Source organism: Oratosquilla oratoria, chromosome 29 (assembly GCF_046742065.1).
Source record: "Oratosquilla oratoria isolate Oo_2021 chromosome 29, ASM4674206v1, whole genome shotgun sequence".
NCBI lineage: Eukaryota > Metazoa > Arthropoda > Malacostraca > Stomatopoda > Squillidae > Oratosquilla > Oratosquilla oratoria.
The window spans coordinates 53,300,125-53,317,169 of NC_134805.1; the positions used below are offsets into that span (position 1 = coordinate 53,300,125).

The 17,045-nt window shown below is 42.8% G+C and overlaps 1 protein-coding gene across 8 annotated transcripts in view; it reads left to right on the forward strand.

The window, feature by feature from the left end:
• The window catches only part of LOC143040770 (uncharacterized), a 248,847-nt gene extending 232,460 nt beyond the window's left edge, over positions 1-16,387 (forward strand). For all 8 annotated transcript variants that reach the window (XM_076212196.1, XM_076212194.1, XM_076212190.1 and 5 more), the window contains one exon: positions 12,568-16,387. In XM_076212196.1, coding sequence (XP_076068311.1) covers positions 12,568-16,253 — 3,686 coding nt within the window. In that variant the 3' untranslated portion in view covers positions 16,254-16,387. The remainder of the gene's footprint in view (positions 1-12,567) is intronic.
• Positions 16,388-17,045: the final 658 nt, after the last annotated feature.

Sequence of the window (17,045 nt, forward strand, 5' to 3'; positions counted from 1 at the left end):
GTTGTGAGTCAGCAAGGGGAATATATGGTGTGACAAGTTTAAGTATTAGGCGTTCAATGACTTTAGAGGGGGTGCAGAGAAGTGTGATTGGGCGGTGCGATGTTGGGATTGTTGGGTCTTTGTTCGGTTTTGGAATGGTGATTATTTTACCATGCTTCCAGATGTTGGGTATAGTGTTGTGTGAATAGCTGTAGTTTGCAATGTTTGTGAGTGCGTGTATACCTTGTAGTCCAATGTGTTTTAGGTGGATGTTGCTTATGTTATCAGGGCCACAGGCAGATGAGTGCTTGAGACTATGCATTATGAGTTTTGTCTGACTGTCTATGAAGGGTGTATAGTCTGAGTCTGTGGGAAAGTCTTTCTTACGTCGAATGGTGCGTCGGTCGTCAGGGTGAGATGTAAGATGGCTCGTCTGTGCAAAATGACGTATGAGTGCGTTTGCTTGTTGTCTGTTTGAGGGTAGATTATCTGTTGTTGTGATTATTGCTGCGTGAGAGCGTGTAGTGTTACTGTTGGATAGTGTGATGCTGTTGAGTGTTTTGTACAATTTGCTGGTGTTTGTTTTGTGATCAAGTGTATTGATAAAGTTTTGCCAATTTTGTGTTTTTTGTTCATGTATTTTATTGGCAATCACAGTATTTAGTGTTTGTATTTGGTCTGCTATGTTTTGAGGGATAGGTGTGGGGGTATCGTGTTTAAGTGTGTCACGTTGTCTGATGAGGCCTTGGATTTCTGGTGTGAAGTTGGGATTGTGTGATTTTCTGTTGCCTCTAGGGATGTATCTCTTGTCTGCGTTTTGTATGATTGTATTAAAAGCGTGCACAGCATTGTTTATGTTTGTGATTGGTGTACTGTTAAGTGTTTCAAAATGTTGTTCTGTCTCTTCATTAAAGGCTTCCCAGTTAGCTCTCTTGTAATTGGTGTAAGTGTGTCTGTGGCCAGCTGGGGTGCATCTTGTTTTGGTGGTGATGATGATTGGAAGGTGGTCAGAACCAAGGGCTCCGACCACTCTCCATGATGTTGTTGGGGTTAGGCAGGGGGAGCAAAAGGTGATATCAGGAGAGGAGGGAGTGTAGAGGGCTTGGTATGGGATATGTGTATGATTATGCGTGTTGTTCATGATAGTCAATGAGTCGAATTGAGTCTGTATATCAAGCCCTCTGTCTGTGTCAGGGTTGTCGACAAACCAGGCAGACGACTTGGCGTTGAAGTCACCACCCATGATCAGGTTGGGGATTGAGGTTAGTTGGCTGAGTTGAGGTCTGAAGGTGTTTGGAACTGTGGGGGATGATTGGGGGGGAATGTACATGTTAACTATTGTTAGTGTTGAATTGTTGCCTGTGCGGATATGAATGGATTGGGTTTCTGTTGTGTTATCTGTGGTAGGGAGGAGAATTTTGGTTGTGGCACTTGTGTCCACAAAACAGATGGAATGGTGGATCAGGGTGATGAGTCCACCGCCATTGCCGTCAGTCCGGTCTTGTCTGATGGTGGTGTAATTATGAAATGATGGTGTTTTGTGTGAGTGTCTTAATTTTGTTTCTTGTAGAATTGTAATGTGTATGTTGTGTTGTTTAAGAAAGTGTTCAAGTTCATGTTTTTTAGTGTTAATGCCGTCAATGTTGTGTTGTAATATGTTGATGTTGTGTGTTTTGTATGTGTTGTATGTTGCCGTTTGGGGTTGAGGTTGGGGTGGTAGTGGGGAAGGTGTAGGATCTGGGTCAGAGGGGGGGAAAGGAGAGATCGGGGACAAAGGAAGGGGAGTACTAATCGGGGGTAAGGGCAAAGGGAAATTGGGAGTGGGTAAGGGTGTTGGCTGTGGTTGGGGAGGTGGGATTGGGGTTACTGGAGGGCATGTAGAACATGTCCAAGTGTTTGTGTATTGGTTTGTGTCAGCAAGTGTTGTACAAGTGAGGTGGGCCCAGTTTTTGCACATATTGCACTGAACTGAGCCCTTTGTCTGTCTGCTCGAAGTAATGGGTTTAGAGCATGTTGGGCATGTGTATTTTGTGGTGGGCCCAGGATTGCTCTCTACATCTCCGGCTAAAAGTAGAAGAAGAGGGGTGATCGCCGGAAAATGACCCCTCAGTGCAGAAAAAATGTAACATTGTGTGTTGGAAAAAAAGGATTGTGATACTCCCCCAGGTAGGCGTAGCTCCTCCTTGGGGATCGGTGCCATCTGCGTAGAGCTGATGGCCAGGGGTAGTTGCTGCTGATTGGCCCCCAACTCTTGGGGTTGGGGGGTGGTCCCACGACGTAGACGTTGCAGCTCCAGGACTGTTGCAGTTGTTGCTGCTTTTACTTAATGCTGTATACAAAGATAAATATACCGTACCTATATCTCGCATTTAAAATGGATTGAAATGGATGAGAAAGATAGATCTTAAAATACACATATTTAGAGTGCTTTTAACAATTGAAGAGCTAAGAAAAAATTGTTTAAAGGAAACTACAATTTAAAAACCTTAAAAATGGTAAGCAAGGTTATATTTAATACGTACGTGTGTGTATACAGGTATAGTATATACATACACTACCTGTATACATATATACTGAAATACAGTACAGGAGTCCCTCAAATAATGCGGGGGTTAGGTTCCTGAAATTACCGTGTATGACCAAATCCGCGTCTGCTGACATTCCATATTAAATACCGAGAACCGTATGTATGTGTATTTACCTAGTTGTATTTTGTATTTACCTAGTTGTATTTTGCGGGAAGGGGAGCTATGCTCGTGGTGTCCCGCCATTGTATCTCACAGTGTCTAGTTTGCTTTTAAACTCATGAACGGTTTTTGCACATACTATTTCATTATCCAGTTTGTTCCAAGTGTCCAAAACTCTATGTGGAAAACTGTTTTTCTTCAGTTCTCTTCTATAGCTATGTTTTTTTATTTTCTTTCCATGTCCTCTTGTGTTTCTCTTGTCCCAGTAAAGTAAGTCCTCTCTATCAAGTATCTCTGTGCCTTTCATGATTCTGTAGATGGTCAGTAGGTCACCTCTCTCTCTTCTTTGCTCCAGTGTCGGTAACTACAGTTTAGCCAATCTCTCCTCGTATGATAGGTTTGCAAGTGCAGGTGCCATTTTTGTAGCTGCTCTTTGGATTCTTTCTACTTTCTTTATATTCTTTTTGGTACTGGGGGACCACAATATCGCCGCATACTCTAGTCTAGGCCTTATCAATGTAATCAATATTTTTTTATCATGTCTTCGTCCAAGTATGCAAATGCCACTTTTATTGATCTTAACCACTTCCATACGGTGCCGCATATGAAGGCGGCATGAGGAGCAAGTGGATACGCGAGGCTGTCATATCGGCGTCTTGATTATATTTATTCTAGTTGCCCCTGCATAATTACATACTCTCTAAACTGTCTTCATCACATTTTCTATGGTTATCAAAATTCACGGGTGAAAGAGAGAACGATCGATATAAGCGGTGACTATATTTTATGATGCAATTATTATTACGACACATCGTACGTCTGGCAGATAATGCTGCCCGCGAGATTTTGGCCCAGAGTGAAGAGGTTAACAAGTTGTAAGTCTCCCCGACAATTTTGTTAATCTGTTTATCATAGGACAAGTTGTTTGTGATAATTACTCCCAAGTCTTTTTCGGATCCTACTTTCTTTACTTCCTTGGTTCCAATTGTATATTTTCGTGATATTCTGTTTTTGCTTTTTCCAAACTCCATTATGCTACACTTCTTAGTATTAAAGTCCACTTCCCATTTCTGACTCCAGTTCCATACCCTATTCAGGCCTTCTTGCAGTGCTTCACAGTCCTTATCAGTTTCTACTTTCCTTAACAGTTTGGCGTCGTCAGCAAAGAAGCTCATGTAACAGTTCACGTCTTCATCCATGTCATTCATATAGATAGCAAACATTATTGGTGCTACGTGTGTGTGTATTTACCTAGTTGTATTTAATTAGTTGTATTTTACGGGAAGGGGAGCTATGCTCGTGGTGTCCCGTCTTCATATCTCATTTTATCTAAACTATTTTTAAATTCATGTATTGTTTTTGCACACACCACTTTCTCATCTAACTTGTTCCAACTGTCTATTACTCTGTGAGGAAAGCTGTTCTTTTTCAGATCTCTTCTATAGCTGTCTTTCTTGATTTTCTTTCCGTGCCCTCTTGTATTTCTGTCATCCCATTTTATCAGATTCTCTCTATCAGTAATTTCTATGCCTTTCATGATTCTGTAAATAGCTATCAAATCTCCTCTCTCTCTTTGCTCTAGTGTCTGTAGTTCAAGTTTTGCTAGTCTCTGTGTGCGTGGGTGGGTGTGTATTTACCTAGTTGTATTTTATGGGAAAGGGAGCTAGGCTCGTGGTGTCCCGTCTTCATATCTCATTTTATCTAAACTATTTTTAAATTCATGTATTGTTTTTGCACACACCACTTTCTCATCTAACTTGTTCCAACTGTCTATTACTCTGTGAGGAAAGCTGTTCTTTTTCAGATCTCTTCTATAGCTGTCTTGATTTTCTTTCCGTGCCCTCTTGTATTTCTATCATCCCATTTTATCAGATTCTCTCTATCAATAATTTCTATGCCTTTCATGATTCTGTAAATAGTTATCAAATCTCCTCTCTCTCTTCTTTGCTCTAGTGTCTGTAGTTCAAGTTTTGCTAGTCTCTCTTCATATGATAGTTTTGAGAGTTGGTGCCAATTTTGTAATTGCTCTTTGTATTCTTTCAAGTTTTGTTATACACATTTTTATACTTGGTGACCACATCTTTGCTGCATATTCCAATCTTGGTCTTATCAGGGTGATTAGAATTTTCTTCACCATTTCTTCCTCCAGGTATGTAAATGCCACTTTGATTGTTCTTATTAAATGATAAGTTTCTCCAAAAATCTTATTTATATGTTTCTCAGGTGACATATTATTCATAACAATGACTCCCAGGTCCTTCTCATTTTCTATTTTTTTTATTTTTTATTCCTTCTTCTCCCAATTTATATGATCCTGTTATTCTGTTTTTGCTTTTTCCAAATTCCATTATACTACACTTTTTAGTGTTGAACTCCATCTTCCACTTCCTACTCCATTCCCATACTTTTTTAGATCACTCTGTAGTGACTCACAATCTTCTTCCCTGTTCACTTTTTTTTAATAGTTCTGCATCATCTGCAAAGAAGCTCATATAACTTTCAATTTCTTCATCCATATCATTAATATATATAGCAAACATTATTGGGGCCAGAACTGTTCCTTGTGGAACACCACTTATTACGTCATCCCAATTTGAATGTTTGTCTCTTATCACTACTCTCATTTTCCTTTCTTGCAAAAAGTCTTCCATCCATTTAAGCAGTTTGCCCTGTTTTCCTCCTTCAGTTTCTAATTTCTAAAGCAACTTCTTATGTGGTACTTTGTCAAAAGCTTTTTTTAGGTCTAGAAATGCACAATCAGCCCATCCATCTCTTTCTTGTATTATATCTATTAGCCTTGAATAGAAACATATTAAATTAGTGACGCATGATCGTCCTTGTCTGAATCCAACTTGCCTTGGATTTAGCACGCTGTTTTTTTTTCTAAATATTTTACCCATCCACTTTTGATAATTCTTTCACAGATTTTTGCTATTGTACTTGTTAGAGAGACTGGTCTATAGTTGGTAGGGTCTTCTTTATTACCTCCTTTATATATAGGTACAGGTTGACCATCACTCATCCGGCAATCATTAATCCGGAACAATCAGTTATCCGGGATTATTTTCGCTACTGGCCGCTAGCATTTGGTGGCGCTGTGTCCTACAAAAACAAATTTGAGCAGGAATTATAAACACCAGCATCCAGCAATCTTTTCCTCTCGTGATTTTTACGCTTTTGGTTAAAAAAAAGTTCTATCCCCTACCATGGCTCCAGTGAATAAAGGAAGTGACAAGCGTAAACATAAATCATTGTCAATATCAGAAAAGGTTGAACTTTTGAAAAACCTTGATAAAGGTGTGTCTGTGAGAAGCGTGTGTGAATTCTATGGCATTGGATCATCAACAGTGTATGATTAAAAAAAAAAAACAGAAAGAAAAATTACTTGGCTTTTTTGCTAACAGTAAGTCGAAGATGGATGACGATAACATTGATGAATGGATGGATGTTGATGCCAGTGCCCCTGTTGTTCATCATTATACTGACTCAGAAATTGTAGAAATGGTTATGAGCCCAGAAAAACAAACCAGTGAAGGAGAAAGTAGTGATGAAAATGAGGAAAAAGTAACAGAAAGAATTTCTATTGAACATTTAATTCAGCTGACAGGTGAACTGCTGAATGGTTAAGAGCAGCGGAGTTTTAAAACTGAGCAAGAAATAATGAATATTTACCTGTTGCAGGATAAATTGATCAAAGCAACAAAGTTTGCAAGATATATTAAAAAAAAATTGCTAAAAAAAACATTCAGAAGACGTGTCATCTACAGCAGACGTGTCTAGCGAAAAAGCAGTGCCTTCTACGTCTGGCAACCTAGGAATGTTGCTAACGTCACCAACACCATTACGTCTAGATGACAATGAAGATTCCGACAGCCTAGATGATGTGTTTCAGTGATGATCTTCAGTACGTAGGCTACATTTACTATATGATTGTATTTCATCAAACTTGAATTTATTTTATAATTTTACGCAAATAATAATAGTAGTGATGATCTCTCTCTCTCCTTCTCTTGGCCTGATCAGCTGATAGACTCTCTCTCTTGCTGCCAACTTATGATTTCCATGTGTAGCCTACGTTGTAACCACTTACAGTTCTAGTGATGTCCTTTCTTGTGTAACATTACCATTTATTTTAATTGTACAGTACTCATATTATAATTTAATTCTTTTTTTTTTTTTGTACGTAATCAATAACATTACTTTGGAAGTAGCAGTGATGAATTTCCCTGTGTAGCCTACGTGAACCACTTATGTTTTTTGTATGTAAGGAACCATTCATTTTATTTTACTTGTACTGTACTTTATTTCAATAAAGTTTCACTTGAATTTATTTGATACTTTTCTTTTCTTTAACCAACATGTGCTTATATAAGGGGTATTTTGAATTTAAAATGAGGTGATTAATTACTTGGTTTCCTGTATTCTTGGCTAATCAATCACTAATCTGGAAAAATGGATAATCCGGCACTCTCTCGGTCGCAAAGTTGCCGGATTAGTGATAGTCAACCTGTAATATATTTGCTTTTTTCCAATCTTCTGGAACTTTTCCTTCTTTCAAGGAACTATCTATTATGCTATGTATTTTGTCTGCCAGTTCATTTCTGCATTCTTTCACAATCCAGTTTGTTATTTCATCTGGTCCAAGCGATTTTCTGACATCAAGATTACTCAAGTGGTTCAATATTTCATTCTTTGTTACTTCTATTTCTTTCATAGGGGGGACTTTCTCTTTCCATTCGATCTCTTCCGGTTGTATGTTCTCCCTTGTAAACACTGATTTAAAATGCTTGTTCATAATTTCCGCCATTTCTATTTCCTCTGTGTATTCAACTCCTCCTTGTCTTAATTTCTCCAAATCTTGTTTGTTTTTCAGTTTATTGTTTACAAATCTGTAGAATAGTTTTGGTTGATCTTTACATTTTTCTATGACATCTTTTTCATATTTTCTCTTTTCCTCTCTGCATGTTTGTACATATTCATTTCTATAACAAGTATATATTTTCAATTTTTGAAGTCTTTTGTCTTTCCTCCATTTGGTCCAAGCTTTGTCTCTTGTCTTTTAACTCCCTACAACTTTAGTTGTACTAGCACTTTACATATTCTTTTTCTTGTTTTTGTCTTGGGACATATTTTTGCACTCCTTTTTTTTTTTTTTTATAAATTTTTGTCAAAATATTCCATTTCTCTTCTACTGTTGTATCTTCTCTGTGTATTCTTTCCCAGTTTTCATTTTGAAAGAATTCTCTTATTTTATCAAAATTTGTTTTTTCATACATCAATCTTCCTTTTCTATATTGTTCATTTCTTTTCATGTATTTTTTCTCATTTAGTTCTAGTTCTATCAATAAGTGGTCACTTTTACTTATTGGTGCCTGGTATTCTATCTTTAACACTATTTCAGGTTCTGATGTGATTATTAGGTCTAGTCTCGATGGTTCTTCATTTCTATACCTAGTGTTCTCTTGAATCCATTGTGTCATTGTGTGGTCAATAATCATCTCAAGTAGAACATTTCCCCATGAGTCTTCTCCACCCTTTACTGTCATCTCTTCCCAGCAGATTTCTTTGCAATTAAAGTCTTTCATTATAACTATTCTTCCTCCATCTTCCTTTATCTTGTTTAATGTTATTCTTGTGTCTTCTAACATAATTTTATGTTCACTCTCTTCCCACGAGGCTGTTTTTGGGGGCACGTAGTTTATTACAAACTTTCTGCTCTTCTTATCTCTGTCTTCTACTTCTATCATAATCATCTCTACTCTATTCTTTCCATATGTGACACTCTTCACGTTTATATCCTCCTTAGTCAGGAACATAACTCCACCCCCTTGTTTTATCACTCTGTTCCTAATCCAGTAATTATATGCATTGTGTCCTATGCTGTTGGGTGGTAGTGGACCTTTTAATTTCGTTTCTACAATTCCCATTATGTCCGGTTCTTTTTCCTTCAGATACTCGTTCAGTTCATTCAGTCCTGTTATTAATCCATCTATATTTGTGTAGGACACTCTTAACTTTCTGTTATTTCCATTGTATTCTCTGTTTCTTTTTTGTTTCTGTTATGGTCCATTTCCTCAATTTCATATTCACTACTCTCCAGTAGAATTCTTCTTTTTCTGACTCCACTCTGGTCTCGTTTTTTTCTTTAGCTTCTTTCCTTTTCATTTTTTCTTCCTCTCTTTCCTCTTTATTCATTTCTCTTTTTATCCATACCTTTTTATATTGATCACTTGCTGCTAGCTTCCCTATTTTTGCTAAGATATTCTCTGCTGTTGTTTGTGACCTGAATTTAATCTTAATTGGTCTGGTCTTATCTGTACTATATTTTCCGAGCCTAAACATCTCTTCGATTTGTTTCATTATTTGAGGTTCATCCTCCTGAACTAATTCTAGTAAACTGCTTACTTTTTCTTTTTCCTCACTGATTCTTGAAGTTCTATCTAGGTTATGTTTCTCTTCCATTCCTAATATAATTATACATTTCTTTTTATCTGCTAAGTTTCTTACTATATTCTCCTTCTGTCTCATCACTTTGATAACTGAGTCGTCAGTTTGTTCTTTCATTTGCTGTTTAATTATATCAGTAAATGCAACTTTACTATTTTCCTGGATTTTTCTCCAACCCTGTGCTTCTTTTGCTATAGCCTCTTTATTGTCTTTATTGTTCCTTTTTAATTCTTCATTCTCCTCTTTTACTTCTTTTAACTGTCTTTTTAATTCTTCTATTTCATTAGTTAAATTTTTGTTCGCCTTCTCTAGTTCTTCCACTTTCAACTCTCTGCGCAATGTTGGTTACGTTACCGAACCTATCTTCCCAATGTTCGATCATCTTATCAAGTTTCTCCTCTAGTCTTGTCAATCTTGTCAATCCCTGGAAACTATTATCATCACCTTCCTCTGTGCTGCTCTTATCTATACTTCTAATCTTTACATTTTTGTTAATCCCATCCTCTCCAAAGTCATCGTCTTCAGTTCGCCTCTTGTTTACAAATCTCCTGGCCTCCTGGACCATGTCTCTCTCTTCCTCATTTCCTTCCATTTCCCTCAATATCCCTTCCCTTCTCCTTCTCTATCACTTCCCCACTATTCCACGAGCACTCCCCTTCCCTATAGATACAAAAAGGCACTTCCTGGATATTGAGATCCACGTAGATTTTCCTTTTTCCTCAGAACACCAATTCTCGCCGTCCAGTCGATGAAAGGGTGTGTGTGTGTGTGTGTGTGCGCGCGTGTATGTGGTGTATGCATGTGTTTGTGCGTATATACATGTGTGTGTATGTGGCGTATATGCATGTGTGTGTATGTGGCGTATATACATATGTGTGTATGTGGCATATACACGTGTGTGTGTGTATGTGGCATATGTATATGTGTGTGTATGTAGCGTATGTATGTGTGTGGCGTGTGTGTGTATGTGTGTATTAACCTAGTTGTATTTTGCGGGAAGGGGAGCTATGCTCGTGGTGTCCTGCCATTGTATCTCGCAGTGTCTAGTTTGCTTTTAAACTCATGAATGGTTTTTGCGCATACTAATTCATTATCCAGTTTGTTCCAAGTGTCCAAAACTCTATGTGGAAAACTGTTTTTCTTCATTTCTCTTCTATAGCTATGTTTTTTTATTTTCTTTCCATGTCCTCTTGTGTTTCTCTTGTCCCAGTAAAGTAAGTCCTCTCTATCAAGTATCTCTGTGCCTTTCATGATTCTGTGGATGGTCAATAGGTCACCTCTCTTCTTTGCTCCAGTGTCAGTAACTCCAGTTTAGCCAATCTCTCCTCGTATGATAGATTTGCAAGTGCAGGTGCCATTTTTGTAACTGCTCTTTGGATTCTTTCTATTTTCTTTATATTCTTTTTGGTACTGGGGGACCACAATGTCGCCGCATACTCTAGTCTAGGCCTTATCAATGTAACCAATATTTTTTTTATCATGTCTTCGTCCAAGTATACAAATGCCACTTTTATTGATCTTAGCAAGTTGTAAGTCTCCCCGACAATTTTGTTAATCTGTTTATCATAGGACAAGTCGTTTGTGATAATTGCTCCCAAGTCATTTTTGTATCCTACCTTCTTTACTTCCTTGGTTCCAAATGTATATTTTCGTGATATTCTGTTTTTGCTTTTCCCATTTCTGACTCCAGTTCCATACCCTATTCAGGTCTTCCTGCAGTGCTTCACAGTCCTTATCAGTTTCTACTTTCCTCAACAGTTTGGCATCGTCAGTAAAGAAGCTCATGTAACAGTTCACGTCTTCATCCATGTCATTCATATAGATAGCAAACATTATTGGTGCCAGTACAGATCCTTGCGGTACTCCACTGATCACCTCTTTCCAATCTGAATATTTTTCTCTGAGCACTACTCTCATCTTTCTACCCGTCAGGAAGTCCTTCATCCATTTTAGTAGGTTCCCTTGTATTCCTCCTATGTGTTCCAGTTTTTTTTAGTAATTTTCTGTGTGGTACTTTGTCAAAGGCTTTTTGCAAGTCTAGGAATGCACAATCAGCCCATCCATTTCTTTCTTGCACTATGTCTATTAGCCTTGAGTAGAAGCATATTAAGTTTGTGGAGCATGATCTACCTTGTCTGAACCCGAATTGTCTTGGGTTTAATATGTTGTTGTCTTCCAAATGTTTTACCCATCTATTCTTGATGATTTTCTCACAAATTTTGGCTATAGTGCTTGTTAGTGATACTGGCCTATAGTTGGTGGGTTCTTCCTTGTTTCTTCCTTTATATATTGGTACAATGTTAGCATTTTTCCTGTCATTAGGTATCTTTCCTTCTTTGAGTGAGCTATTTATTATGATGTGTATTTTGTCCTTTAGTTCTTCTTTGCATTCCTTTAGAATCCAATTTGCAATACCATCCAGGCCATGTGATTTTCTGACGTCCAGATTTGATAGATGTTCTGATATTTCTTTTTGTGATGTTGTGAACTCACTCATGTGGGGAGATTGCTTGTTATTATCTACGTCCCAATTTTGTATTTTCTCTCTGGTGAAGACAGATTTAAAGTGGTTGTTCATGACTTCGGCCATCTCTAATTCTTTTGTGTATTCTATATTTCCTTGGCATAGTTTCACCATTTCCTGTTTGGTTTTTGTGGGTTATTGATATCTCCGTTTGGCGACATGTGGCAACTCGCATGCCCGGGGTAGGCATGCATAGCTTAGCAACAATGCTTGAGTGAGAGACCGTAGAGGGACGCGGAGTTACGCATGGGCGCTATATTGAAATATGTTATTCTAGTCTATCTTTTTGTAACTGTATTAACATTAAGGCTGAATGTACTTAAGAACCTACAGTGTGTATTATTAGCCCTCGACCAACACACACATGGCGCAGTGATATACAACATTGACTGCATACAGGGCAGTGCAACGCAATGAACTCAGCCTATACCTGCATTATTTTGGTGTACCGTGACCCACATATCGTAATTGTGTGCGACAAGGGCTCACGAACGTGTGCAGTCCCAGTGACAGAGTTACACGCTCGTACGTACAACATAAGTGTTTCAAACGAAAAACCGGCATCATATGCAAGTGTTTGTTAGTGACTGGCAGTGCTCCGCCGCCATATTGTGCTCATCTATGTCACGCATTCTGCGTATATGCCTGGAGCCTCCTCGTATGGTGTCTAGTGCCTACACGTGTGGTTTATAGTGCCTCCCCGTATAGTGTCGCAGTGCATTGTGAGTGGTGTTTGTGAAAATCTTGCTGCCTCTTTGTCGGTAGGAGGCGCTTGTATTTGAACATTGGCGGGACGTGTGCGTGATACTTCCCCTCGTCAACTCGCCCGCATGCCAACTGGGCCCCAGGTACCCGCCAGGTTACGTACTCACCCGCGCATTACGGGCCCACACTAGCTTTATTCTAGCGAAATGCCTAATACTCGTTCAGGAGCATTCGACCAAGAGGAGGAAGAGATGCAGCCAGATCTTTCCAATGAGCAACAGGCCGCATCCCTCCCAACGACCACACCGACCGACATGCTTTCCCTTGTGAAATGGATTGAAGAGACGAGGTTAGCAGAAGACGAACGCAGACGACGAGAAGACCAGGCTAGATTTGAAGCCCTGCTCAAATTGATAAACCCGGAACGGCAACCCGCTCACTCTCCCCAAGAGGACCACCCTGCGGCCTCCGATGACAGCCGTCATCGTCAGCCCCCGCTCCCTCCACCCACTCAAAAGGCCAATGCTCAGACGCCACCTCCGCTTAAACCAGATGCCACCTACCAATTGTTCCGCGAATGGAAGCGACGTTGGCAAGATTACGCTACCATGGTCGACCTGCATAGCTTACCCCATGAGAAGCAGCTCATACAATTACGTATGTGTCTCACCCTTGAAACACAACGTGTCCTAGAGCATACCCTGCAAATACCTCCCTCTACAGACAAGACAGTCGATGAGGTGGTCGCTCCTCTGGAAGTACACATCAAGGGCTTGCGGAACGAGGCAATACGAAGGAGGGGATTGCTTAGCTGCAGGCAGATGGAAGGCGAAACATTTGCAGATTTCTACGTAAGGTTGCGTCGCAGTGCCGAGGAGATCGACATATGCCCTGGTAAATCGCCAATTTGCGAAGAGACTCAGTTGAAGTCGGTGATTATTATGGGCGTTCGGGATGATGAGTTGATTCAGCGACTCATATCCCTGGACGACAAGTGCTCACTGCAGGACGTGGTCAATACATGCCGCTCCTATGAAACAGCCAGGTGTGCTACGTCTGATATTCGTGCCCAACCTGCACAAGTAAGATCATTGACCCACCACCAAAGAAGGAAGAAGCAGAAAAGTTTCCTCCGGCAAACCCCTAAGCAACCGACATCGAAGGTGACGGACCCATGCCAGTGCTGTGCTAGGCACCATGAGCCAGGAGCATGCCCTGCGGCTCAGGCTACCGGCCGCAACTGTGGTCGGCAGGGACACTTTCCTTCCACGATCAAATGTCCCGCTAGCAAGACCCAGTGCCGCCTCTGTTCCCGTATCGGTCACTTCGACACTTATTGCAAGCAGGAGACCCGTCAGAAACACAAACGAGGTGTTCTGGTCTCCGGCGGTGGACGTGTTTCGGAACACCCGCCAACCCCACAGCCGTCCTGCCGTCGAGTGATGTCTCCTAGCCCCAGCCCTGCGGTGCCTCAACACGTCAGCGTCCTTATCACACACGGTGGTAAATCGTCATACTTGCAGATGATCCCAGACATCGGTGCGGATATCACTGTGATAGGACCACAGCACTTGAGAAACCTTTCCATTTCAACAAGGACACTACACGCTTCCCCGCAGACCACCACACACACAGCCGACGGATCTGAAATGACTCCTGCCCTTGGCACGCTCACGGCTACCCTTACTTTACGTAAGCGGTCGTGCTCTGCTCAGATCCGAGTACACAAGGACATCCAGACCCCACTCCTCTCCTTCAGCCACTGCAAGGCATTGGCCATCATTCCCAAGGAATTCCCTAAGCCAATATTGGAGGTGAAGCACGTTAAGAAGTGTGTGGAACTCCCATTCTCTGCCTCCACACCACCCTCAGACGTGAAGGAGTACTTCTTAAAGGAGTTTAAGGACGTTCTGGTGGCTAAAGCTCTTCAGTCCACACCACTTAAGCCCATGGTGGGATCACCAATGCGAATCCACCTGAAGGATAATGCTGTGCCTTTTGCAATCCACACACCCCGGCAAATTCCCCTGGCTTTCAGAGACCACGTCAAGGACGAGCTCGAGTCCATGGTCTCTCAAGGGATTATTCGACCGGCTGGCGACGAACCTTCAGAATGGTGCCACCCACTTATCGCCGTAGCTAAACCAAATGGAGGTGTGAGGATCACGACGGATCTGTCCAAACTTAACGCCCAGGTGGCTCGCCCACCCCATCCGTCGCCCACACCCTTTGATGCTGTACGTAGCGTACCGACCTCAGATCGTTACTTCACGACCATGGACGCTCTCTGCCGCTACTGGCAGATCGAACTCGCCGAAGAGGATAGACACCTTACCACCTTTATAACTCCACATGGTAGATTCCAATATTGCAGAGGACCAATGGGATTTGCAGCAACAGGCGATGCCCATTGCCTACGAGGTGACATTGCACTGCAAGGTGTCAAGAATTGCGTCAAAGTGGTGGACGACATCCTCCTTTACGATGCCGACTACACCACTCACCTTACCCACATCCACCAAGTCCTCACCAGATGTCGTGAATTTGGCATCACCATTAATAAGGAAAAATTTGAGGTCGCCGCGCCTAAGGTGGATTTCTGCGGATTCACATTGTCAGTAGCCGGTATCGCTGCTGACCAAGACAAAGTGATTGCTATCAGGGACTTTCCAACTCCTGCAAATTTAACAGACCTTAGGTCCTTTATGGGTCTCGTTAACCAGTTGGCTGAATTCACCCCGGAGATATCCGCAGCTGCCCAACCTCTCCGGCCCCTGATGAGCCCTAAGAGACAATTTCTCTGGACACCGGATCATGACGAGGCATTCCGAAGGGTGAAAGCCGCCCTCATCGACCCCCCAGTTCTCGCCTCATTTGATCCAACCCTGCCAACTATCCTCCAGACGGATGCATCTCGGCTTAACGGCATTGGTTTTGCATTACTACAGGACCACGGCAGCGGACGCCTACGCCTAATCCAATGCGGTTCCCGTTTCTTGACGGAGGCGGAGACTAGATATGCCACCATCGAGTTAGAATTACTCGTCGCCGTCTGGGCGATGTTCAAATGCAAATATTACTTGATGGGACTACAGAATTTTACGTTGATGACCGACCATCGCCCCCTGGTTCCCATCCTGAACAGCTACACTTTGGACGCAGTGGAGAACCCACGTCTCCAGCGCCTGAAGGAGAAGGTGTCCCCATACATCTTCACAGCGGTATGGCGTGCCGGAAAGGATCTTCGCATCCCGGACGCCCTATCCCGTGCCCCAGTGAGCTACCCAGCGCCGGAAGACCACACACTCTGCACCGACTCCATTGCATCTCTACATACGATAGCCACGGTGAGAGCTGTGACAGAGTCCCACGTAGATGAAGATAGGACTCTGGAGGAGTTACGTGACTCAGCTAGGACTGACCCAGACTACGTCCAATTGCATCGCTGTGTGACGTCCGGATTCCCCTCGGACCGCTATGCCCTTCCTAGGCCCTTATTCCCATACTGGAAAATTCGGGATAACCTCCATGCCGATGGTGACCTCGTCCTCTACGGCATGAGAATTGTGGTTCCTAAGCCCTTCGCCGCCGCATCCTGGCCCGTCTTCATGATAGCCACAGGGGCGTGGAGGCGACAAAACGCCGGGCAGGTCAAACTGTCTTCTGGCCAGGCATCAATTCGGACATTGCAAACACGGTCCAGTCGTGTGAACCCTGCCAGTATCTCCAACCTAGCCAGCAGAAGGAACCCATACTCAGCGACGACCACCCAACAAGGCCCTTCGAGTCGGTCTCAGCGGACTTCTCCGTTGCAGGCAAGTCATTCCTTGTCATCGCTGACAGACTCTCCGGCTGGCCTGTGGTCGTCCCTTGCAAAGGCGATACGACGTCGTCCAACACCATCCGCATGATCTGCAACTACTTCCGGGAGGTTGGTGTCCCCCTCCGCTTGCGAACAGACGGAGGCCCCCAGTTCACCAGCCAGGAGTGCAGAAGCTTTGCAGCACGATGGGGTGTGCGACACATTGTCACATCACCTCACTACCCGCAATCCAATGGCCATGCCGAGGCCGCCGTGAAGGCCATCAAGCACCTCATCCTCAAGGTGGCCCCTTCAGGAAACATATATTGCAAGGAATTCGACCGAGGCCTCCTGGAACTTCGGAACACTCCCAACTTCACTGGTCGTTCCCCAGCTCAGTTGTTATATGGCCACCCCCTCCGCTCCTGCGTTCCGGCCCACCCAGATGCTTTCTCCACGGAGTGGCAGACCAAAGCGGAGGAATGCGACCGCCGCGCAGCAACCCAGGCCAAGGATGCTGCAGCTCGGTATGACAGCCATGCACGTGAACTCTCCAAGCTGCACGTCGGCCAGCACGTTCGGATCCAGGACCCGAAGACCCACCGCTGGGACAAGGTCGGCATTGTCATGCGCGTTGGCAAAGCCAGGACCTATGAAATACGCACCACAAGTGGCCGTGTGTTGCAGCGTAACCGCCACTTCTTGCGCCCTGTCACCTGCACCCCTTCCTATCCACACGAGGCCCATAGCGAGGACCCACCTGCTGATTTGCGTCGCTCCAAGGGACTCCAGCGCAGATTGTCCGCCCGTGACTAAAGTCTGCGGGCGCGAAAGGGGGAAGGAAGGTGTGGGTTATTGATATCCCCGTCTGGCGACATGTGGCAACTCGCATGCCCGGGGT